Here is a 25,068-nt window from a genome sequence, read left to right on the forward strand (position 1 = left end):
TTCCCAAAGACAACCTTCTGGATACGATGCTGAGCATCTGCCCTCAACTACTTTGTTCAACCACGGAGAGGCCTGTTCCGTTAAACCACTGTATGGTCTTGGCCATTGTGCTGCAGCTCAGTTTCAGGGTCTTGGCAATCTTCTTATAGCCTAGGCCATCTTTATGTAGAGCAACAATTCTTTTTTTCAGATCCTCAGAGTTCTTTGTCATGAGGTGCCATGTTGAACTTCCAGTGACCAGTATGAGAGCGATAACCCCAAATTTAAAACACCTGCTCCCTATTCACACCTGAGACCTTGTAACACTAACGAGTCACATAACACCAGGGAGGGGAAATGGCTAATGTGTGTATGTATATCTTTGGGAAAAGGTTAGAAGCTCTGTCAGGCTTTAACTGTAGTGGGAGATTTACTTTTACTTCCCATTCAAGTAATAGGATGTCTTAAGGACAAGATGCAATGGGATCTGTTTTTGATGGGGACAAAGGAAGTGGAGAGAGGGGTCACAGTTGTCTTACTGTTTTGGACACCGAAGCCTGATAATTTCTTGTTCTGGAGTCAATGGAATGGAAAGTGGGGGAAAACCTGCCCAACGGGTAAGGCACAATAAAAACTAGACAGACAGGAGGAGTTTTATAAATAGAAAAAAAAAAAAAAAAAAAGAAGTTTTGACTAGAGATTGGCTTTAACCAGCTGTGGACATTGGGCATGCTAGACACCCCAAAAGCTTAACTGAAGAACACAGGGCATATGTAGTATTCCCTGTCTTTCTGTCCTGCTTATGTTTCCCACCCTCACCCCATGCAAAAAGCAAAATGTAGATGATCAATTCTTAGATGTGGTAACAGCATTTGCTTAAATCTTTTGTTTTTCCCCCCTTTCATTTTCAATTGTTGATTCAGCCAGTAAATATAATTTGTCAACTTGCTTCAACAGTCCAAGCTATCCAGCAAAAGCAGCAATTGGAGAGATAAGAGAAACCATTTTATGTAAAACCTTTATCCCAAAAAGGATAAAAACAAAAAAATAAAAACAAACACACTGACAGGAGTGTTATTGGCTAAATCACCAGCTGAAAATATAGGGAGAAAATTTTGAAAAAAATAAAATGGAGCACAGCAGTTTTTTTTAGGAGGTAAATTGCAATATATAAAAGGTTTGTTTCTGGGTTTTCTACTGCTTTAAGTATTATTTTACTGAAAATTTTTTTTAATTATATTTTTTTAGGCAGGATTATTTCTGGTTTTTATTAGTTTTGTACTTTTTGAGTTGCATAAAAAAAAAAAAAAAAAAAAAAAAAAAAAAAAAAAAAAAAGGTACAAATTTGAAACTTTATCTAACACTGCTCAAAATAGAATTTTTTTTTGTTTGTTTATAAAAATTAAATACCTATTGCAAAAGACAATATAAAAAAAAACACTTTGTATTACTTGGTTAATGTAGATAATGACAAAGTTATTGTCGAATAAACAGCCCCATAGCAGAAGTGTAAACATTTCTCTGGTCCATAGGCAGTATACAAGTGTGAAAATTGAAGTGAACAACACCCAAATGGAGCTTTCACGGAAGTGTGAGGCAAATGTGATTTTTACAGGAATTAAGTGATGACGTTCAGGTTGTAGAAAAGTAGTGGGAAATACAGCAAGCAACAATATCGATAAATTACCTCATTTTTGTCATGAGCTGGAACGCGGCTGAAATATTCACAGGCTTGCCAGAACAAAATGTTCTCCTCACTGAACTCTTTCTTCAAAAACTCCTACAGGCAAATAAAAGAAAAACAATGAGAAATACTCTTTACAAGGTACTAATTGTACCCAATACAGCCTCATGGCAAAACTCCGTTATCAGGTCAGAAAAGTTGCAACCCTTTGCCCATTGCCTTTCTACAGATGTCTTCCTGCATTGTAGACATCACCAGTTACTATAAACTGCAGATCCAATGGTGGATGACTGACGCAATAAAGACAATGGTCTAGTTTAGTTTGTTTGGTAGATGGAGAATTACACCACTTGACAGTTCCTCAAATCTGTTGAGGACTCTGTTGAGATCTCTGCTCTGTCTGCAAGCCCGATGGACATTGTGAGGGGTTCCCACGCTTTCTGTTGAAATTTTAGATGTATTTTATATTATGGAGAATGCAATAGGAGACGTTACAACACACAAAAATGATCAGGAACACCCAAAACTCCCATATGGTCCAGAATAGCCTACCTATAACAAAATATAATAATGATTGTACTTGCTTCATTTAAGATTTGCTCTCTATTTGACTTTTCTATTCTTAAGCCAGCCATACATGAATCGAAATTTGGTTGGTTCAGCAGGGACAGGCCTAATTTCGATCCATGTATGTATGGGCAGGCTGATTTATTGACTTCTGTACAATCAACTGCTGTACAACCAGCCTGCTGGAAAATTTCTGCACGATCAGCATCACCAGCTATAGCCAGCAGCGTTGATAAATATACTGTATTCTGACAGGGGTGAAGTTTCCCCGCCATCAGAATACAATAGCTCCGTGGAAGTGATTCTCCCATCCTCCTTGAATGCAGGGACAGGGGAATTGGGTCTTTTTTTCGTTCAACCAGCTGGTTGAACGAAAAAAAGAACTAATACATAGGCTGCCTAAGGCTATGTTCACACATGCGACCAATGGGCAGCAAAACCAGGTAGTTGGGTCATGGATTTAACACCATGCCCCAACCCCCTGCCACCCACAATTGCCTGTCTGAACACGGACATAAAGCCACTCACTGCTGAATACATGCCGTGGCAAAGCCTAAGAAGCATGTTGCTTTTGGTGGGCAGCGCTCCCGGCAAACGCAATTAATGCCATTCTATGGTGCAGCAAGGCACGCATGGTAGTGCGGCAATTATAGGGTTAAATCTGGCTGCGAGAAGAGGACATATCGCCTCCTCACTGCCTTTCAAACACCTCTGAAACTCAAGGTGGATCACTTTTTATGTGCGAGGGAGCCTTAAAAACGAATCTGGCCAAGTCATGTACCTGGAGGACAAAGGCTAGCCCATACACATTAAATTGTATATGGCTCCAAGGCATTCATTCTGTTTTGAAGTAAAAGGGTATATGAAATTTCTTCTATTACCCAACAAATACCGCATTCAAGTATTTGGCCTCACCGCTGACTCCACAGTCATGAATCCTCTCTGTTTACAATGGTTATTCCTCTCAAGGTGAATCCGATGTGGTCAATAAGACATACTGTATATAAAGTGTTTGTCGCCTTATACTGAGAACTCAACTTTCACTTGCACATAATGGACGGAAACGCCTCCCGATCGTAATCTGGCAGGTGACCCAAATGTAAACATTCTAGAAGATTATTCCTTTTAGTGCCGCTTGTAATAAAAGAACACATACTGTATAATTCTCTTTAAAGTTCTATAAGGTTCAGGAACTAGAAGCAAGAGGTAAACAGGAGTCAGAAGAGCAACAACCACCAACGTCAAGGTCAACCCCAGAGACCATCCAGCAATAAATAATACAAGGACACTCATACAATACATATAATAATGAAAAAAAAAATCAAATATAAAATTGTCTATGTAAAATCTAAATAAATTGTCCATAAAGTAAAAGAATGCAAAGTCAAATACTGAAAGTTCAAATAGTCTCTTAAAAGAAACGTCAGCTGCCTTAGTCAATAAAGAATGCTAATCTTAAAGAGAACCAGTCACAATTGGGCTTATGCAGGAAACAATGTTCAGTCTGTAAAGAGACCCTGCTTCTGCTCAAAAAGTAATGAAAAAAGAAACCTGCAAAGAAAAAGCACCAATTATTTAAAACGTTTCTTTTACAAAAGAGTTTGACAAGATCATAAATTATTTTTTTTTACAAAACGAGACATAACAAAACTCCGTCAGATGAGTGGAATGGATTAGGTAAACTGTACAAGCACAAGTAATCATGGTGATAGAGACTGTAGTCTATTAGAGGGAGAATAGACACTATATTACCAAAAGTATTGGGACGCTTGCCTGTACACGCACACATGAACTTTAAATGGCATCCCAGTCTAATGCCCCGTACACACGGTCGGACTTTGTTCGGACATTCCGACAACAAAATCCTAGGATTTTTTCCGACGGATGTTGGCTCAAACTTGTCTTGCATACACACGGTCACACAAAGTTGTCGGAAAATCAGATCGTTCTAAACGCGGTGATGTAAAACACGTACGTCGGGATTATAAACGGGGCAGTGGCCAATAGCTTTCATCTCTTTATTCTGAGCAAGCGTGGCACTTTGTCGGATTTGTGTACACACGATCGGAATTTCCGACAACGAATTTTGTTGTCGGAAAATTTTATATCCTGCTCTCAAACTTTGTGTCGGAAAATCCAATGGAAAATGTGTGCTGGAGCCTACACACGGTCGGAATTTCCGACAACAAGGTCCTAACACACATTTTCCGTAGGAAAATCCGACCGTGTGTACGGGGCATTAGTCCGTAGGGTTTCCGATTGGGTTGGCTCACCCTTTGCAGCTATAACAGCTTTGACTCTTCTGGGAAGTCTTTCCACAAGGTTTAGGAGTGAGTCTATGGCAGTGCAATTAGCGGACCTCCAGATGTTGCAAAACTACAAGTCCCATCATGCTTCTGCCTCTGAGTGTAATGCTTGTGGCTCTCAGAGTCTCGCTATGCCTCATGGGACTTGTAGTTCTGTAACAGCTGGAGGTCCGCTAATTGCATATCCCTGGTCTATGGGAATGTTTGACCATTCTTCCAGAAGCGGATTTGTGGGGTTAGACACCAACGTGGACTAGAAGGCCTGACTCGCAGTCTCTGCTCGAATTCATGCATGCCAGTCAAGTTCCTCCACCCCAAACTCGCTCATCCATGTCTTTGTGGACCTTGCTTTGTGTACGTGTCCAAATAATTTGGTGGAGGGGGGATTATGGTGTGGGGTTGTTTTGCAGGGGTTGAGTTTAGCCCCTTAGTTTCAGGGAAGGAAATACCAAGACATTTTTGACAACTCGATGCTCCCAACTTTATGGGAACAGTTTGGGGATGGCCCCTTCCTGTTCCAACATTACTGTGGACCACTGCACAAAGCAAGGACCATAAAAGACATGGATGACAGAGTTTGGATGTGAATTAAACTGTAATTTCTACTGTAACCAGCAATGCTGCAGTCCCAGTACACTCTTCGTTAGAGGCAACTTATTTCACCTGCAGCCACTCCAAAATAAAATATCCCCCTCCCCCCCAGAACTCATCTTTCATCTGGACACCTGCAGCATTCACCTGCTGTTACCATGTCCACGTGATAAATATTACTTACCGTAAAATATCGAACACCAATTGGATCTTGAAGAAGCCTTTCGAATGACACAGCCCAGCTGGCCACCCTGCGCTCGCCGAGTTTCCGGCAGCTCTGTACACTGGGCAGGCTGGCATTGCTGCTTAGACTGTTCTCGCTTACACATCCTTTCAGATCAGTGCTGTTCAGTTCTGCCAGAGAGAAAGACAGAAAATATTTCACTGTGATAAAGAGCAGAGTATGGGTCAGAGGTTATTAAAAAACAACAAGAAGGGAATAACAAAATGCTTTTTTTCTAGCAGAACAGTCTTCCAAACTTGTACTGCCACTCTTCACAGCTAGAGCTGCCAGTTAACATAACATACCATAAAATCACTATCATTTTGGACATTTTAAAAAAAAATTTCAGTTTCAATAATTTATATAGCGCTGGCTAACATTACAATTCCACTGTCCACCCAAATGAGTAAATAACACAATGTGCCTTCAGCAGTCACAAGTTCTCCATGTTCTCTGCTGTATAATTCGAGTTGGGGGTCATAGTGTAGTGAAGAGGATGTAAACAATGTTGAGCTACAATTCATGGAAACCAATCTAAAAATTGGCCTAGTAAAGTGAGGTGGGTAAGTATACACAGACTGTTGAAGGGGTTTGAAGAAAAATCCACGTTGAAGAAAAATAGCCTGTCTCACCCACCTAACTGCTGGTAGGCCACTATGGCCAACACGGAGACCTTAAAGTGGAAGATCTGTCATCTGACAGAAAAGAGAGCAGCGCCAATCTAAGTGCAGCAATGTAAAAATATTTAATTCAAAGTAGACAATTTGTAACTCACAAGATCATAGCTTTGTCAGAGCATTGGAATATTAAGGAGGTTCATCCACTCATTATGGGAAGGCGGTCGGCGCGCAGGTGGAGAGGCAGCTGGTAGCTCCCAGACTCTCAGAACGGCTCTGGGGTGGCGATACATGTCCCTTCCGGTTGGAGAAAGAGTGGGGAGGAGCACGCGTTCAAAACATGTGTGCTCCTTCGTCAACCATAGATCTGTCACCTGCCACCCAAAAACTGAATCCCATTTGCTTAGTTCACCCATTAGTAATAAATGCTTCAAAGAGCTTTACTTTAGACCTTACTATAGGTTGTGCCTAGGCCGCTCTTCTCCCTGAACATTCTTGAAGCAGGAGCCATCTTGCCTGCATCTCAGCACTTAGGCAGGTCGTAGATGAAGCAAAATAAATTCACTTGATTCCACCATCGACAGTGCTGGAAGGGAAATCCCTCCCACCGAGCCATTGTAATCTCCTGGCCGGTGAAGCGGTCCCCACCGGGCGAACACAGTGATTATTGCTAGCGGCTATACCAGCCGCTAGTGGTAATTGTATGCAAGATCCGGCACACTGGTTGTACCAAAGTCGATCGATCAACTTTGGTACATTCAGCCTTCCCATACATGGTTGGAATTTCGGCTGGTTCCTGCTTGAGAAAAATCTGCATCTGCAAGGAGCCAAGCCTCACTTTGGACTCCAATCCAGCTTCCTCAATGGTGCATACACGTCAGTGACTAGGGAAAGAAGATGACACTTTAACAGAATTTCCTAACTCCTGTGACATTAGTGGTGACATTTGGGTATTAAAAAGTAGAGAGACCCATGAAAGTGAGCTCAAGTCCAAAAAACACTTAGTACTATACCCATGGGAGATCTTCCACCCAACTTTTCTACAATGCCCATCAAGGGTACAGCCTTCCTAAGAGGAAAGGGGCATGGCCCTCGAAACACGTCAGAAATCCAACCATTTGTCTCCAGGACTTACTGCTGTTGTGATCCTGCTGGAGCAGATCTGTTTGGCTTATTAACTTTTGTTCGTATGCGAGTATCCATTTGCTTATGTGGATTCAATAAAAATTATTTATGGTAATGCAGGAGGTGGTCGCGCCCTCCATTGTTTTTTGTCATTAAAGTGAGCGCCTATGCTGGAGATAGAGGATTTCATCCCAGCACAGTCAATCTTCACACCATGGCACAGCCAGGATGCCATGAATGTGCGAAAAATACTCCATGGATCAGGCAGACTTAAAAAACTGAAAGCTAATTTCTGATCGTTTGCCATGACTAATAGCACAACACCGCTCTCGACACTATCACTGAACATTTGCATTAGTATAAAGCTACTAACATAAGCAACAAAAACGGCAAGTGCGAAGTCAGTAACAACCGTGTATACATCAGTGTATACATCCGTCTCCACAATGGCCTGGAAATGAGGTCAAGAATATACAAGTCAATATCTATTCAGCATTCTCACACAAGAATATCTACTCCACCCTGCTACGTGAGAAAACATGTATGCCCCAGGACATGGTTACCAAGGCTGTCAGCCTATAAAAAGGTCTATAAAGCTTTGCTTTTTCATCAAATATAAACATTATAAAGCAGATACAATGCTATGACTATGGCAAGGTAAAACAGATATCTATGGTAAACTGTACCAAGTCAGACCTGTACAAAAGTCCTGTCACATAACACATATAATTATTACTCTACAAATTATAGAGGTGAGCAACACTCAGCTTCAGGTTTACACGGTGAGTAACACCACAAAACTACATGGCCGGTCTAAAAGCAGAACTGTATTCAGAAAGTGGAGTTTTGCTATATTATATGGAAGATTTAAAGATGTTAATTGCTCCCAAGCAATACCCTGAACAATGCATCTTTGCCCTCTTTCATGCCCAGGAAGCCCAGGTGCTGGGTACAGCTCGCTCGTCACCTCCCTTTCCTGACCTACCGGGCTGCATGCTCGGATAAGGGTCTGGTATGGTCTTAGGGGGGAGACCCCACGCAGTTTTTTTTTGTAATTTTTTTTTTTTTTTACATTCAGCTGTCAGCGGGCTTCCCTGCTGACAGCTCAATTTAAAAAGAAAAAAAGAAAATCGTTTAAGAACGCAGAGGCCGTCTTCCCAGCCCACTCTTTAGCAACCAGCTATATACAGTGAATGTAAAAAAGAAGAGAAAAAAAACACAAACACCACACAAATCGCGGTAAAAACGCGGTTACAAAAATGCAGAAAGCACCACAAAAAGCACTGCAGAAAAGCTCAAAAGCAACATGCATATATGTGAATCGAGCCCAAGACTAAACACCTTTGTATCAACGTACCTGAAATACAGTATATTTAGCTCATTTAACCTGAGTGTTCAGTTGGGCTTTAAATATATGTCTGAAGGCACTAGGCCTACCACTTCTGTTGGAGATGAGGATCAGCCAATCTGTTCCTACTATTTAGCACAGATCACGAGGAGTTTTGCTCTTCAGACATGCAGCCTAAAGTTGCCCTTTACTCTGTCGTCCTAGCAAGATACTTTAGGGTTGATTTACTAAAGGCAAATAGACTGTGCCCTCTGCAAGTGCAGTTGCTCCAGAGCTTAGTAAATGAGTATTCTTTTCAAAGCGAAGCTTTACCTCAATCACATGCAAGGAAAATGAAAAAACTGCAGATTTTCTTGCACACAATTGGATGATGGAAGTCATCAGAGTTTCTGCTCATTTAATAATCTCTGGAGCAACTGCTCTTGCAAAGTGCACAGTCTATGTGTCTTTAGAAAATCAACCCCTTTAAGTCAGCATTAAAAATGGGACCTTCTTCCCTCCCAACCATATGAAATGGCCACCATTACTGTAGTTGTAGCAAAATAAACAATTCATTATAACTTTCTGTTTTGGTTTCTATGTTGGCATATGCAAATACTCATCTTCTCTTACTTCTATAGTCCTGTGCCCCCATTTTGAAAAGCAGATGTCATTGGCAGCATTCTTCTTCTGTGTTTTTGCTGCTGGCCCACGCTAGATTTTGCGCGCTCGCTGTAAAATAGCTGATGCTCTTTATTATGTATGCTTTGGCATGGCTATGGGGACTAAAGCGGCATTAGGGCCCTTTCACATGGTCATTCCGATCAGGTTCGCGTGTTAGTTTTTAAGGTGGACCAGATTTAAAGCTCAATTCAAGCACAGGTGGATTTAAACTGTCTGTTTACACTCGCCTACATCTGAGTCTGCCCAGGTGCTTTTTAATTTTTTCCGGGACCCAAATGTAACGTCTGCTAATGCCTGGTACATACCAAGTTTTTTTTTTTTTTGTTCAAATCAACTAGCTGAATGAAAACAAACTGAAGAGCTCACTCTACTAACTATGCAATGTTAGTACAGCGATCTCCCTGCTGTACTATTGTGTTCTGACAGGGGGACTTGCCCCCTGCCAGAAAATACAGGTCAGCGCTCACAGCCACTGGCTGGAAGCTCTGATTGGCTGCTGCTTTCCCATAATTTTCGTTCGACAGAAGCCGTTTGTGAGATTCTGTTAAAGGACCTGTACAAAAACAGGCCGATTGTCCGCTGGTATCTACTGAACCAGCTGATTGCGGCCCGCGTGTACGGGGGCTTTACATCTGGCTGCCCACAGAGCTGTCACAGGTCCACCAGCCACAAACTAAATGGACATTAATGGAAGAAAGCAGACACTCATCCTGTTCTGCTCTGATTCAGCAAGAGATCTGCTCGTGGATTCCTTGTTGATTAGATCCTCCTCAGTTTCGTGTTAAAGGAGCTTAAAGCTGCGTACACAAGGGCGGACTTTTTCGACCGGACAGGTCCGGACTTTCGAACGAACGGACTTGCCTACACACAATTACACCAAAGTCTAAAGGATTTGTACGTGATGACGTACACCGGAATAAAATAAGGAAGTTGATAGCCAGTAGCCAATAGCTGCCCTAGTGTCGGTTTTTGTCCGTCGGACTAGCATACAGACAAGCGGATTTCTGGGTCCGGCGGATTACGACGTAAAGATTTGAAGCATATTCCAAATCTAAAGTCCGTCAGATTTTCGACTGGAAAAGTCAGCTGAAGGTCCGATGAAGCCCACACACGATCGTATTGTCCGCCGGACTCGGTCCGTCAGGCCAGTCCGGTCGAAAAGTCCGACTGTGTGTACGCTGCATTAGAAGACCTGACACGTTGCTGAAGCCATGGCAATATATAAACCACAAAAAAATAAATACATAAAAGCTTTTCTCTGACGTCTCGCATGATTTTGCAGTTTAGAAGCGAGATCTCTCTGGAAGGCATTGGTGGCGTAGCCTTCCTATAGAATAGCTGTGATGCCCTGTCTACATCACCAGTACCTCACTATACCGGAAAGTTGGGTTAAACTAAAATGTAGACAACACATTTATTCTAGCAAACAATTAGATAAGGAGATCATTTTAGCATTAGGGGAAGGACTTACGATTACATCAAACCAGACGACTATATGTGGTTGTTCTATTAAGAGTTCTAGGCATTCACCTGACATACACCTAAAAGTAATACCCTCCCAAGGGAACATATAGGGGTGCACAGCAGTACACCAATTCACTCTTAGTAACCAGATTCTCCATTCTATGCTAAATGAAAAGCGGATTTGATTCTGTGGGCACACAGTTCCCATTATCGCCAGTCCAAGCATTATTTGCACCCTGCTGCTACAGACTGTGCCCGGGAGTCAGCCGGGACTGGCATAATAAAGTGCACGAGTTAGATATAATGCCGGCTGCACAGTGATCTAACTCTGGGGATGTGCCCCTCTGACAGCAGGCAATCAAGTCCTCACACAACCCACAAAAGCTGCGGATTAAATGCCTGTCAGTATAATTATCCCCCCTCCTCCAATCTGAGTGGAGCTGCAGTCAATGGGCAATCAACATGACTAGATAGGGGAGAATAAGCCAGAGACCTATTATTATGTTAACATGCCGCGTGCAACAAAGAGGGCCTTACACAGGCGTGCACATTTAGTTCCGAATACAACCAGGCAGGCCTGTTATTTTCATTACGGTTTATTTAACGCTTGCCAAGAAATTCTGTACAGCGGATAAGTGATGCTATCAGGACAGAGAAGTTCTTCCATAGAAAACGCTCAGCTTGCCTTTAAAGTAAACTTGTCATGAGCGCAATATGGGGGCTACCTAAAGACATGCTTCTGAAAATGCTATTTATCTGGCTGTCACAATGGTCTCTGGCATCAGAATCACTGACCCAAAACATGTATGCAGATCAGGAAACACTAGAAATCCTTATCTGCATTATTTGTTCTGGGTCAGCAATTATAGAGGATCACCTTGACAGCCAGGCAACTAGCATTTAACAGAGCAATGGGAGTTTCTATACTTCTCTCCTGACAGATTTCTTTTAAAGGTAGATGTAAACTCAAAGTGGATGACAATCTGATAAAGCAAGTTTTTATCTGTATGGAGCATTAGAGAACGTTGCACAATAGATACATGGCAAGGAGATACACATCCATAAACAAACACTGAAAAAGGTTTATGAATCTCAGTGCAAAAGGTGAAATTATTAATTAAAAAAATTGATAAAAAAAGAATTAGAAATTTCAGCTATTTTTTGAGAACACACACACCCCATTAATAAATTAAAATTTTAGGAAAATATTAGGAGGGGATTTTTTTTTTTTTTTTGGGTGCAAAAAATAAATATATATATCCGAAATTATCTGAAGGGATAAACCCAAAAACCTCTCATGTACAATCCCAGATCTTACGATTTTCGTTTAAACGGTACAGTTTTCACCCAACAATACAATACAAATACAATGCAATACATTACATCACTTCCCATGTAATTCTGTATTCTGTTGTACAAGAATTGTCGTAACTTTAGTAACCTCTTCATTTCTAATATGGAGACTAGCATGCAAAGAAAAAAAAAAAAAGTGATGATCATTCGTCCGTCCATCGTGTGTACCAGGCTTTACTAAGTAGATTGTAGTACAATCTAGTTAACCAATAAATGGTATCACTCTAGATTAGCCTCTCTTGACCAGAGCTCCATGGAACCCTAGGGTTCTTCCAGAGATTGTCAGGGTTTCCTCGAGCAACGGGCAATTTCTGAATCTCAGAAAAGTTACCACTGACACCAATGAACTTTTTAGCTCTCTGTAAGGGGTGGGGGATTATTCCCTATGACCAAAAATATAAAGAGCATTCTTCTCACAGATCATCTCGCTAATGTACTGTGTAGATAAGCTGTAGATAATCGTAATCATCAGTAGGAGTTACCGAGCGTGGAAAGTTATTTAAAGGGTTCCTCCATGTTAATGTTTAGAAAGGCTACCATAGACCAACTTTAAAAACTTTCAAAAGGAAAAACAAAAGCAGAGTGTCAGCATAGTTCTATTTCCGTGGAACGTAGGAGAAAACAACAGGATAGAAACCAAGAAGTTCAGCACATGATTTCTGAAGCAGTTGGTGTTACCTAGACCACAATATCATAAATGACAGGACCGCAGTCAGCTGAAAGAGAGAAGAAACCCTATGGGCAAAAGTCAGTCAGCCAAAGAGCCATAAAATTGACTAAATCCCTAAAGCCCGTCATCAAGCAGGATGATCCAGCAAAGACAACATTAGACATTCTGTACTGCTGTAAATTCAGATATCTTGACAGTGTGACAAAAGGATACGCACAACAAACCTCAAGAAGAGAGTCGTATTTCCATCCGTGCGGCCGCCAGGAACACAAACTTTGTTGCCCAAGGGAACCCCATCTTCTGGGATCACGTCTTTAAAGTGGTTCTAAAGGCTGAAGTTTTTTTTTAACCTTCGTGCATTCTATGCACAAAAGGTAAAAAATGTTGTGTGCAGCTCCCCTTCAGCGCCCTAGGGGCAAATTTAGACCTTCGGGGGCCCAGAGCACTTCAGAATCGGGGGGCTCCCTTATATACAGAGTTGGTTTACATTCTCAAACATTTTTAAAATGCATGACACATCATTCTGGAGGTCACGCATGCACATACACAGTCATAGTGCTCCATGTGTGGTTCGCGTGAGCAGCCAAAATATGTTTTTAAAAATTAGACTTTTACAGATGATAGCTGGAAAAATATTACTTCCCAAGATACATATAGTAAAAGAGTATTTTTTTTATTATTATACATTTGAAATCTTATTTTTTTTTTCAAATTTTATATAATTTTTGTATTGAGGGAGCCCCTTTTGCCAGGGGGGGTCCAGGGCAGTTGCCCCTATTGCCCTCATTATTTCCCTAAGCCTGATCTCAATCCAGCAATGTGCACAAGAGCAGCTGCTCTCCCAGCTCTCTCTCTCCTCATTGCCTCAGATACAGCAGCAGGACCCGCTGCGGTCAATCACAGCCAGTGAAGGATCAGGGGCGAGGCAGAGCCCCGTTATGTGTGGTCAATGGAGACACAAGGACGGGGTTCACGAGCACCCCCATAGCAAGTGGCTTACTACGGGGGGCACTCAAGCAGGTGGCAAGGAGCCAGGAGCGCCATTGGGGGACCCGAAAAAAGGAGGATCAGGGCTGCTCTGTGCAAAACCATTACACAGGGCAGGTAGCACTTTAAAAACGGACATTTTCTTATTTCATCGGTCCTAATCTGGTTTAGAATAGTGAGACAATGTTTAAACAACCTTGTATAAAATGACAATCCGCTGATGAGGGGAAAAAAATAGTGTGGCCGACATCTAGAAAAAGGAAAAGCTGCCTCTGCCTCCAGTATCCAAGCCATAGACCCAATGTTTCTAATAATCCTGATAAGTTTTCGTCTTCAGTAAGGGGACATGTACAGTATCTGATGTCAGAACATACCGAAGGGTTGTCTAGACTGGCAAATGTAGCTTGCTTGTGAGATCGGTTTCAGATGCCTTCAGGATCATTCACAGTTCATTGACAGGGGTATCTGACTTGCAGTTGACCTCCTGAGCTGCATCAACCTGCTATGCATTTCCATTGACTTGTATAAGGGGGGATGAGAACAAAAGCATGTGTACGTGGGCGCAAATGGTAAAGTCATAAGCCCAGGAGAAGAAGGTGTTCCCTCTGTACTCAGAGTAGTTATAGTACCAATTATAAGAGCAACACAGGCCTGGATATATTAAGAACTGCATTTGCTTACAACCCAAGCAAAGGATTTGACTTGTAGATTATTATTTTTGAACGCCAAGAAAAACTTGCTCGACATGCTTAGTAAACTATTAGGTGGCACTTACCATCACTTTCTCTTGCGACGCACCCTACTGACCTATATCAATGAACTCCTACCATAAAGGAACTCAAGTAGGCCGCCATTTGCCCACTTCCTTCTAGAAATGCTAAAAGCCTGGCTGTCACATTGAGTCCCTGGTTTCGAAGGAACAAGTTTATTGTAATGAAAAACACAGGGAAAGTCTCACCTCCAAATCTACATTTCCGTTCTAGGCTAGAGACCCAAGGTATTAAAGCTGGTGGACTACTATCATTGCCAGGACATTAGCATTTTTAGAAGATCAGCAATGTCAGAGTTAGTAGGTCTCAAGTTTTCTCCTAACAGGAAAAAAAAATGAAAGAGAAATATGGGAGCTACACTGGCATGGATCATACTCCACGGTAGTCAGCTTTTCTTCACCAAATGACAAATGTGCACAGAGCTGATGTTCAAGCCCCCCGAAAAGATAAAAAATGATCTTCTCACTAAAAATACACTAAAATATTAGTGGACACAACACAAAAAAGACAAAATACCTGCTAAATCTAAACTACAAAACTGTATTGAGGTATTAAAGCTCTCTGTGTGAATGCGGTCTTGGGGCTCATTCACATGGGCAATGTGGTCTGTACAGTATGAATCAGCTTTTCTTTTTTTTTCACGTAGCTGCTATTTGATATTATTGATATAGCACTACATGGTAAATGCCTGTTGCTGTCTAGGAATTTTTTTGGTCTCTGATGTAAATTCACTATAGACTCTGAAAGGGTGAGGGGCCTGTAGCCCTATAGGTGGGTTTGTGTTTTAAAGGTCACAAGAGTGATATCTGTCCCATTCTGCGCCGATTCAGCAGGGGATCTGTTCACGGGTCTCCCGCTGACTGGACCGAGCAGCGCCCGTGTGAAAGTGGCCCAGGACAAGGTTCACACATGTCTTACGAATTCCGCGCCCCTTTTTCACTGTGAATTTACAAAGCAGCTGTCCAGCTGCGATTTTCCTATATGGTCCAGATGAAAATTTTTAGAGCCGGTGGCCGCGGCCTCTTTAACAATAGCTGGTTGTTAAGGAGTGGGGCAGGAAGCCGGCTGCCGCGTCCCTAACCAATTACTCATCAGTTGTCAGCAGGTTCCCCCCGGCCATGTTAAGGGCCTCGTATGGTTGTCCCCCCCCCCCCCCTTCCTGGCCTGCCAGGCTGCATGCTTGGATAAGGGAGCTGGTATTTTTTTTGGCATTGGGTACCCCTTAAAATCTATACCAGACCGAAGGGTCTGATATAGATTGGGGGGGGGACCCCACCCCCACCCCATTAATTTTTTTTCCATTTTGGTGTTTTTTTTTTATTTTGCTGTGTATCAACGATCCAACATTAGTACAGCGATCTGACATGGGGGGGTGACTCCCTCCCCCCACCGCCAGAACACTACGATCAGATTGGGAACACGGGCCGAATGTCGAAAGGTTTTTATTGAACTTGCCGATGTTTCCTGACGGTCGGCCCAGGCGTACTAGGCATTAGGGTAAATGTAGACCGAGTCTCACCTGCATCATGCTGGTCTTGGTCTGCTTACCCAGTGCAGTGCAGAGCATCCGAATAGGACATAATAGATCTATTAGGACACTGCATTGTATTGTATTCAAGAAAACCTCAAAACACTTGGCTCACTACAGTAACCAAATTTAATGAATTCTAAAAGCAGCCGCCAAAGGCAGGTGGCCTCAAACTTCCATTTACATATCCCAAGCAGAACCAACTCAGAAAACGTACAACTATGTATTTTCAGGCCTATAGTCGGACACTGATTTACAGCCAAGGGATTAGGTCAGATCAGTACTATTTTCATATGCTGCTTTTTTCCCTTGAAAATGATCATCCTTGTAACTAAACATAACATGGCTCTGTTTCTCACGTTTATATAGCAGTGATGCATTACTGGGAAAATTAATGTTATTAAAGGGTCAGTTTGCTAAAAGTTGATATTTAAGGTTTTTGGTACATAGAGAACTAAAAATTTATGTAAACCCCAACAATGAACTTCTCTTATTTTCTCCATTTTGGATTGTTAAATATAAAACTGAAAAGTTGTTCTGTTCGATCTATTTAAAAAAAGTGCAAAAAAAAAAAAAAAGTGAGATAACCTGCATTCTCCCAGCTAAATCTGGACTACAGAGCCCCACGCCCAATGTATTGGGGAAAAAAAAAAAAAAAGTCATTCTTGTCACCCTAGGACAGGGAGGTTGGTACTGACAGAATCACCAGGTGGAAAAAAAAATAAAAAAATAAAACACTTTTGTATAGTTTTCATTTAAGGTACCCCTTATTTAACTCTATGGTTAGAAGAAAAAAAAAAAAAAATAGAAGAAAACTCGGTTCCTACATATAAATTTACAACTGTTTTTGTACTATTCCTTCCCATAATAGAAGCCTATGAGTTGGCAGAATCACTGTGAACAATACCTGTGTGGCTAATGTCTTATCTCAGCAGTTGTGTTAAAGCAGAGTTCCACCCAAAAATGGAACTTCCACTTTTCTGGTTCCTCCCCCCTCCTGTGTCACATTTGGCACCTTTCGGGGGGGGGGGCGAAACCTGTCTAATACAGGTATTTTACTCCCACTTCCGGGCATAGATACCCGAGCCACCCACAGGTATCTACGCCACTCCCCCCCGTTGTCTTTTGGGAGACACACGGGTCCCAGAACACAGCAGGGACCAGTGGGATAGCGCAGTGCGAGTCACGCATGCGCAGTAGGGAACCAAGAGGTCCTGATTCCCTTACCGAGGATGGCGGCGGCATCGCAGGCACCCTGGATAGGTAAGTGTCCTTATTTTAAAAGTCAGCAGCTGCAGTATTTGCACCTGCTGACTTAAGAAAAAAAAAAAAAAAAGGCGGCACTCCGCTTTAAAGAAGTTGTAAACCTTCCTGTATAATTTGTACCTATAGGTAAGCCTAGAATAAGGCTTACCTATAGGTACTGTAAATATCTCCTAAATGTGCGCCATTTAGGAGATATTTACTGTATACTGCACTGATGATGTTATCGGCGCATGCGCTCTGAAGGAACTGCCACCCGCGCCGTGTCTTCAGAAGTCAGGGCCGTGATAGGCGGCTCCCGCGCGCATGCAGCCAGTCACCCAGAAGGAAGACAGACGAAGATGGATGCGTCCTCCAGCTAGGATGACTTGAGGGTATGGTTTGCAGGTGTCAAATAATGTATCATATTGTGCCTTTACTTTGCAGAGAAGACCCCCAGGGAAGACGGAGTTTACTTCCCCTTTAAGAGTGACTGCAAACATGTTTGCTTACTATTAACATACAACTCTTTATAACTTCATATTCACCAGAAAAATGGTGGCCATAGATGGATAAAAAAAATCATCCAATTTAGCAGGGACCAGCCGAATTTCAATCCATCTATAGTCATTTCCATCCAACAGAAGGCATTTGTTAGAATGGAAGTGTTGGAAAATTGTCTGCAGCACTGATCTGTGTAACCTGATAGTGAAGTAGTCCCCGCTGTCAGACTACAATAGCACAGCAGGATAGATTCCTCCATCCACCTTGCTTGGATCGATCTATGACGACAAGCCAGAAAAACAGAAGTGTGCTAAACAGTTAAAAAAAAAAAAAAAAAAAAAAGCAAAAACACTGATATAATTAACTAAATTTGCAAATACATCTGTTTTCCATTTAGAATCAATCTAAAAAACACACCATGACCACTTTATGGTTGTCAAGCCTCAAGGTTTTTCACTTTAATGCATTCTATGCATTAAAGTGAAAAACCCTCTGTGGGGCAGACCCCCCTCCCACCCGCTGCAGATAATCAAACCCAGTGACACGGGAGCTGGGCTGCGTTCCGCTGTCTGTATCAATGGACACAGCAGCGGGACTCGTGAGTGAGCCCGCACAGGTGCCCCCAGGGAAATTGGCTTTGCTTGGGAGCACCCAATGAAGAGGAGAGGCCTGGAGTGCTGACGGGGCACCCCAGAAGAGGAGGAAGGGGGCATATCTGTGCAAAACGATTGCACAGAGCAGGTAAGTATAGGCATTTTTTTTTTTTTTTTTCGAAAACAACATGAGGGTTTACAACCCCTTTAAAAACCTCTCACTAATAAAATGTATGTAGATTACAAAACAAAAACACACTTCGGGCTCATGCACACTGCAACCCAACAAAATAAAATATGAGCTGCCTTTACAGGCATTTGAGCTCTTACTTCTCTGCGTACAACCCTGAAGACGTGTGTACTTTTTTGTGCTCTTTTGCGTGTTTTTACTGAGCTTATTTGAGCATAAGCTTTGTTTCACAAACCCTCCCACTCAGGTCATTTTTCCTTTTTATTTTGTGCGTTTTTAGCGCTTTTTGTGTGTTGTTTGGCACTTAGGTGTTTTTTTCTGCTCAAAGGCTCCTGTAAAAAAATGCAAGTTTGGTGGGGGGGTTCTTTCTGCCTATAAGAGTATATGCCTGTAAAACTGAAAAATCCATAGTGTGCATGGAAACATTGGCTAACATGGAGGGGAGTTTCCAGGCAGAAAATAAATAAAAGCGCAAAAAAGCTCAAAAGTCTGTAGGAGCAGCTTCTTTGAGATGCAGTGTGCATGAGCCCTTAAAGTGGTTCTATGCATCAAGGTGAAAAACCTTCTTTGAGCAGCCCCCCCCCAATACTTAACTGAGCCCCATCTCGATCCAGCAATGTCCATGAGAGCCTTGCCTCTGCGGGGACTCGCACTTCTGATTGGCTTTTGCAGCAGTGGGTACCATTGGCTCCCATGGCTGTCAATCACAGCCACTGAGCCAATCAGGAGACAGAGGGGGCAGGGCCAAGTCGTGGCTTCATGTGTAAGTGAACACACATAGCTACGGGTCAGCAGTGCTCTTTCTTGGGTGCCCTCACAGCAAGCTGCTTGCTGTGGGGGCACCCAGCAGGAGAGAGAAGCCAGGAGTGTCAGCAGGGGACCCAAGAAGAGGATCTGGGCTGCTCTGTGCAAAACCATTACACAGAGCATGTAAGTATAACATGTTTTTTTTTTTTTTCCCCTAAAAATAACACACACAATACTGTATCACCTTAAAATTTTGCCTAGAGAGACTTTTTTCGTTTTGGACAAGGGGCAGCATTATTGCTCTGTCTGTCCCCATTAGAAAAAGAGTCACCCCCTGTTTGCCATGACGACTACTGTCATTAAATCCAAAAGGCAAATCCCAAATTTTAGAGTTGTCGCCGAAGAAATAAAAAAAAAAAAAATAGAACATTTTTACATTTAAATTTGGACATTGGCTCTAGGTATGGCTAATGCCGCGTACACACGGGCGGACTTTCCAACCGGACTGGTCCGACGGACTTTCGAATGAACAGACTTGCCTACATACGATCACACCAAAGTCTGACGGATTCGTACGCGATGACGTACGACCGGACTAAAATAAGGAAGTTGATAGCCAGTAACCAATAGCTGCCCTAGCGTGGGTTTTTGCCCGTCGGACTAGCATACAGACGAGCTGATTTTTCTACTGGACTTGAGTCCGTCGGAAAGAATTGAAGCATGTTTCAAATCTAAAGTCCATCAGATTTTCGACTGGGAAAGTCTGCTGAAGCCCACACACAATTGGATTGTCTGCCGGACTCGGTCCGTCAGACCAGTCCGGTCGAATAGTCCGCTCGTGTGTACGCGGCATAAGAGGGGGATTCCTAAAATTTTGGGAGATTTCTTCTAACTTCCTGTTGTGCTTCTAGGACAGCAGTGAAGACTATTTTACATGAACAACAAATAAAACTGACATGGGTTTTAACCCTTCTCCAATCTATCCCATATATATCCATATATCCATATATATATATATATATATATATATATATATATATATATATATATATATATATATATATATATATATATATATATATATATATATATATATATATATATATATATATATATATATATATATATATATATAAAAAAAAGTTTTGTTTGCACTTACACTATAACTCAAAATATGACCAAAATATGACTTGAGACCACCGAGGTGTCTCTGCCCTCGTGCGCCAGGACACAGTCTATCATTGTGGCACTATCACAAATACGCCAAAAAAAGGGTGGAAAAAAAATGTATCTTGGTAGAAAAGGAGTTAAAAAGGTGTGAGTACAACGCAGAAAGAAAAAGAAAACGTGTTACGCTACGAAACCATTGAATACAATCCTCAAAGAAAACAAGTCTACAGGAAAGCTTCTCCCATTGTATTGCGGCACGTGATAACAGAACAGGGCAGCCTTTTACCTGGGTAGAGCTGGTAGGAGCCTGTGTGCCACCTCACCAAATACTTCAAATCCCTCACAGAGAACCAGCCATCAGAATCCATGCCCGCCTCAGCTTTCCATGACTTCTCTTAATCCAATGGTGCATTGCTCCTGACAATTACTGAAACGTTAAGACAAATTAATGTAATTTTCCGGGAATACCAGCAAGTCTCTGCGGTCAGACAAATTGATTCTCTCTGTCCCTGTGGCATGAAGAGGAGAAAACTGATAGTACGCTCAACAAAGCCGCATGGGAAGCCTGCTAAATTATTGAATAAAGAGGACCTTTAGCCTGCTGCAGAAACAGGGGCCTTAATTATTCATGTCACAGTGAAACACACCAATAGGCACAGGAGACCCTGGTGACCACTTATACTTGTAATATTAGTGATGGAGGCTGAGCAGGGTTATATATTAGCAAAAAAAGAGCAATGGTAATCCACAAAAAGGACAGAATAATGATGTTCTAAAAATAAAAAAGGAAAGAGCAGGGCAATCCGGGGGCCTCAGATCCATCCAAAGAAGCCATTTTTACTCACATGTTCCCAGCAGATTAGGCAAAAACTGGCAGTATGAAGAATAGTCTGTACAGATCTCTAGAAACCAATGGGCTCCTTCCTTTCATGTGGTTAGGGCAGGGTACAATATGGAAGGGAGGAACTGACTGGCTGCAACTAACTAGAAAGCAGTCTGTACTAAAACAGCTTCAATCCTCTTCTGGATGTCCATCGCTGGGTGACTTCAAGACTTTAAGGTTCACTAACCCCTCTAAAAAAAACAAAACAAAAAAAAAAAAAACGAAAAACCCTACAATAAATGTGTCCATTACTCTATGACCTTTATGGCATTACATTTTATTTATATTGAATTAGTAAACTTAACTGAACCTTAACTTGATCCTGCCAGTGACTACCTCCTGCTTGCTAGCAGTGGCCACAATCTATGGAATCATCTACCCAGGGCTTTAATTTTCCCCAGCTGAAACATGGGGGAACACAGTTCTGGCACCTCTAGCACTGGATGCATGTAATGGCAAAGGAGTATTGGGATATACTGGAGGATCTATTGCTGCTAGCTGCTGGGGGGTTCGGGGGGGGGGGGGGTGTCTACATTTTAGTGAAGTTCTGCTGAATGGTCTATTGGTGTTGGCTGCTAGGGGGGCTATTATTACTGAAGTGGATCAAATGTTTTGGTGGGGGCATCTGTTGTTGGTAGTGGGGTCTGTTATTGCTGGAGGTATCCATGTTACAAATTCCATACAAATTACTTAGTACCAAAAAAAAAAAAAAAAGAAAAAAAAAAGGATGATTGGTTCTGTATTCTCTAAAAGGGGCAGTACTGGTACCAAGGGATGTGCTCAAAGGGGTAGGAGGTGGAGACTTGGAAGGGGGAGTACCTGCATATATTCTGAGGAAAAAAAGCCCTGCATCTACCACCGCAGTGGTGCCACCACTTGTGCGCACACTCCATGTGTCCATGGCGTACTAAACTCTGAGCAGGACTTCTGCACTGTGTTGTCACTGCATGCGCTCTTGGTCCTAATGTCTATTCTCTGAACCTCCAGGGCGGGATTTCTGCCCTATTGTGAATACAATGTTAGGAGGAACCACTGTCAAACACTTTTACCAACTTAGTCTTCCAGTGCTGCTGGTGTCGTAGGCAGCTGGGAGCCTAACGGGGTGGGTAGGTGTGTTTAACAGTGGCTCCTCCTGTCCCATAGCCCAGTTCTCACCATTGTGATTGACAGCAGCTCCTGGGTGGCTTCTGCCCTCCAAGCAGTAGAGAGAAGTGGGGACTAAGCAGTCAGGAGAGTGTAGCTAAAGCTGGTCATAGATGGACAGAATTTTTAAAAAAAATGTCTTAAGGATAAAAAAAAAAAGTAAGAAAATTTGTACGAAAATTCTCAGAACATTCTCGGAACATTTGTTTGTGGTTTGAAAGATGGTTTGCTTTTAACATCCATTTTAAAATTATTGGACTTTACCACACAAAAACCACAAACTGAGAAATTCATTCTTTTTAGAAAAAAATTTCCAGTTTGCTCCTTCGAATTTCCCCCTCACTATGGTCAAAAACAAACATCGATTTGACCCCACTAATAATTAGAAAAGCAAACAAGCTTTCTTAGAAACTTTTTTCCTAATGCCCCGTACACTCGATTGGATTTTCCAACAACAAAACCGTGAAATTTTGTTCGAAGGATGTTGGCTCCAACTTGTCTTGCATACACACGGTCACACAAATGTTGGCCAACAATTACGAACGTAGCGACCTACAAGACGTACGGCAAGCCGAGAAAAGGAAGTTCAATGGTCACGTGATATCTCCACTAGGAACGCTAGTTTTAGAAGACAGAGTGCTTCTGGCTCGTACTTGATTCTGATCATGCGTGAACTTTTGTGCAACGGACTTGTGTACACGCGATCGGAAATCGGTCCGACAACAAAGTTTTGTTGGTGGAAAATTTGAGAACCTGCTAGCCAACGCGGTCGGACTTTCAGCCAACAAGCTCACATCCAACATTTCCCGTTGGAAAGTCTGATCGTGTGTACGGGGCATAAGAGTTTTTATTTGAAATACTACACATCTATGGCCGGCTTAACAGTCCAAAGAAAAAGTAATTGCAGAGGGTTTGAATGTTCAAACACAGGGAGAAATCCTTAGTGATGCTGCCAGGCTACCAATTATGGGGAGTCTGAATGTACCCAAGTTTACTGAATCGATCAACTTTGTTACAACCAGTGTGTGCCATTTTACATGCAATTATTGCTGGTGGCCATTTTAGCTGCTAGCAGTAATCACAGTGTTCTTCTGGTGGGGACGTCCTCCCTGCAAGGAGAAAACAATGGCTCCATTGGAGGGAATTCCCCCCCCCCCTCAATACCAACTGTGATGGAGGAATCAAGCAATTTTCTTTCCTGCAACCCATGGTTGCAGGAAAGAAAATCACTCTGTCTATGACCACCTTTACACGTTCGGTGGATGCGCAGCAAGAATGCTTTGGTGGGCCCACATATTTGTATGCATTTATGAGAAGGTACAGCATATTTATTGGTGAGCACATATTTGAGTTAGTTCTGCAGTACTATTGTTTGTTTTTTTTTCCCATTTTGGAAAGCGCAAGTGAGGATTATAACCCCCATCATTGTTTGTTTTTTTGGCCAACAGTGTCCCAATAGGGAAATTCACCTTCCCTTCCTGTTCCATAGCAGGAAGTGAGAGGAAATCCCTGCAAATTATGGGAATCCTTTGGGGCCCTTCAGGTCACTAGAAATAGAAATAGATTTCCCTTAGACCCCTTTCACACTGGGGCGGTTTGCAGGCGTTATTGCGCTAAATATAGCGCCTGTAAACCGCCCCTAAACAGCCTCCGCTGTTTGTTCAGTGTGAAAGCCCGAGGGCTTTCACACTGAAGCGGTGCACTGGCAGGAGAAGAAAAAAACTCCTGTCAGCCACTTCTTTGGAGCGGTGAAGGAGCGGTGTATTCACCGCTCCTGCCCATTGAAATCAATGGGACAGCGCGGCTATACCGCGGTAATACCGCGGCTATAGCCGCGCTATACGAGGGGTTTTAACCCTTTTTCGGCCGCCAGCGGGGGGTTAAAACCGCATCGCTAGCGGACGAAAACCGCGGTAAAACAGCGTTAATATAGCGCTGTTTTACTGCCGACGCCCCCTACCGCCCCAGTGTGAAAGGGGCCTTACTTTTCTGGGGACAACCCAAAATGTGAGATTTTCTTCTACTTTCAATAATGGTAAAAACAGGAGAGTGAAACAAGGGCATAGACAACAATAAAAAGCTAATAGGTGTTCTAATCCATCTCCACCCTATTGGAAAAGTTTTAATGGACCCACGGCGATCAGACAAGTGGGAACGGGTACCTGTCAAATCCAGGTATCCGCTCCCCCTCCCCCAAAAAAGTTGCAAAAATAAAATAGGCGGGGGGGAGGAAGGCATAAAGTGGAACTTCCCCTTTAGTGTAAAGTTCCGCTTTAAGTGCTGCGTGATGGGGGCGTGAAAAAAAGCACTGCAGTGCAAGGTCCGCATTAAACACCCATCACATGATGTAGTTATGGCCAATTTTTGTTGAAATCTTAAGCTGAAATAAGCACAGTGTCCAATATAATTTGTTGTTATAAAATAGGGTTAAGAAATTACTTTTCCATTGACGTTTTTCCCTACCACAGCGATCTTCAGCAAAAGGACAGGATGCCAGCTGCCACTATAGGGTTTTTGCAAAAAGATTATACCCCATCTACCACAGGATAACCAAGTGCTGTCAAGGACAAACTCATCTCTGAGCTATCAAATAAACAAGGTAAGTAGAAGGCAGCACACGGTACATCCAAGACTCTCCAAGGAAGATTAACTCTCAGGATTTATTGGCACATTTAACAGCAGGAGAATGATACAATGTGCCTCTATTTCATTGCAGGATAT

At 42.4% G+C, this 25,068-nt stretch overlaps 1 protein-coding gene across 5 annotated transcripts in view; it reads right to left on the bottom strand.

Annotated features, from left to right (window-relative positions):
- RGS12 (regulator of G protein signaling 12) overlaps nt 1–25,068 on the bottom strand; it is a 319,733-nt gene that overhangs the window by 68,172 nt on the left and 226,493 nt on the right. For all 5 annotated transcript variants that reach the window (XM_073610871.1, XM_073610869.1, XM_073610868.1 and 2 more), the window contains 2 exons: nt 5,312–5,481; nt 1,667–1,759 (listed from right to left, as the gene is read on the bottom strand). In XM_073610871.1, coding sequence (XP_073466972.1) covers nt 1,667–1,759; nt 5,312–5,481 — 263 coding nt within the window. The remainder of the gene's footprint in view (nt 1–1,666; nt 1,760–5,311; nt 5,482–25,068) is intronic.

This window comes from Aquarana catesbeiana, linkage group LG01, assembly GCF_042186555.1.
Source record: "Aquarana catesbeiana isolate 2022-GZ linkage group LG01, ASM4218655v1, whole genome shotgun sequence".
NCBI classification, from domain to species: Eukaryota; Metazoa; Chordata; class Amphibia; order Anura; family Ranidae; genus Aquarana; species Aquarana catesbeiana.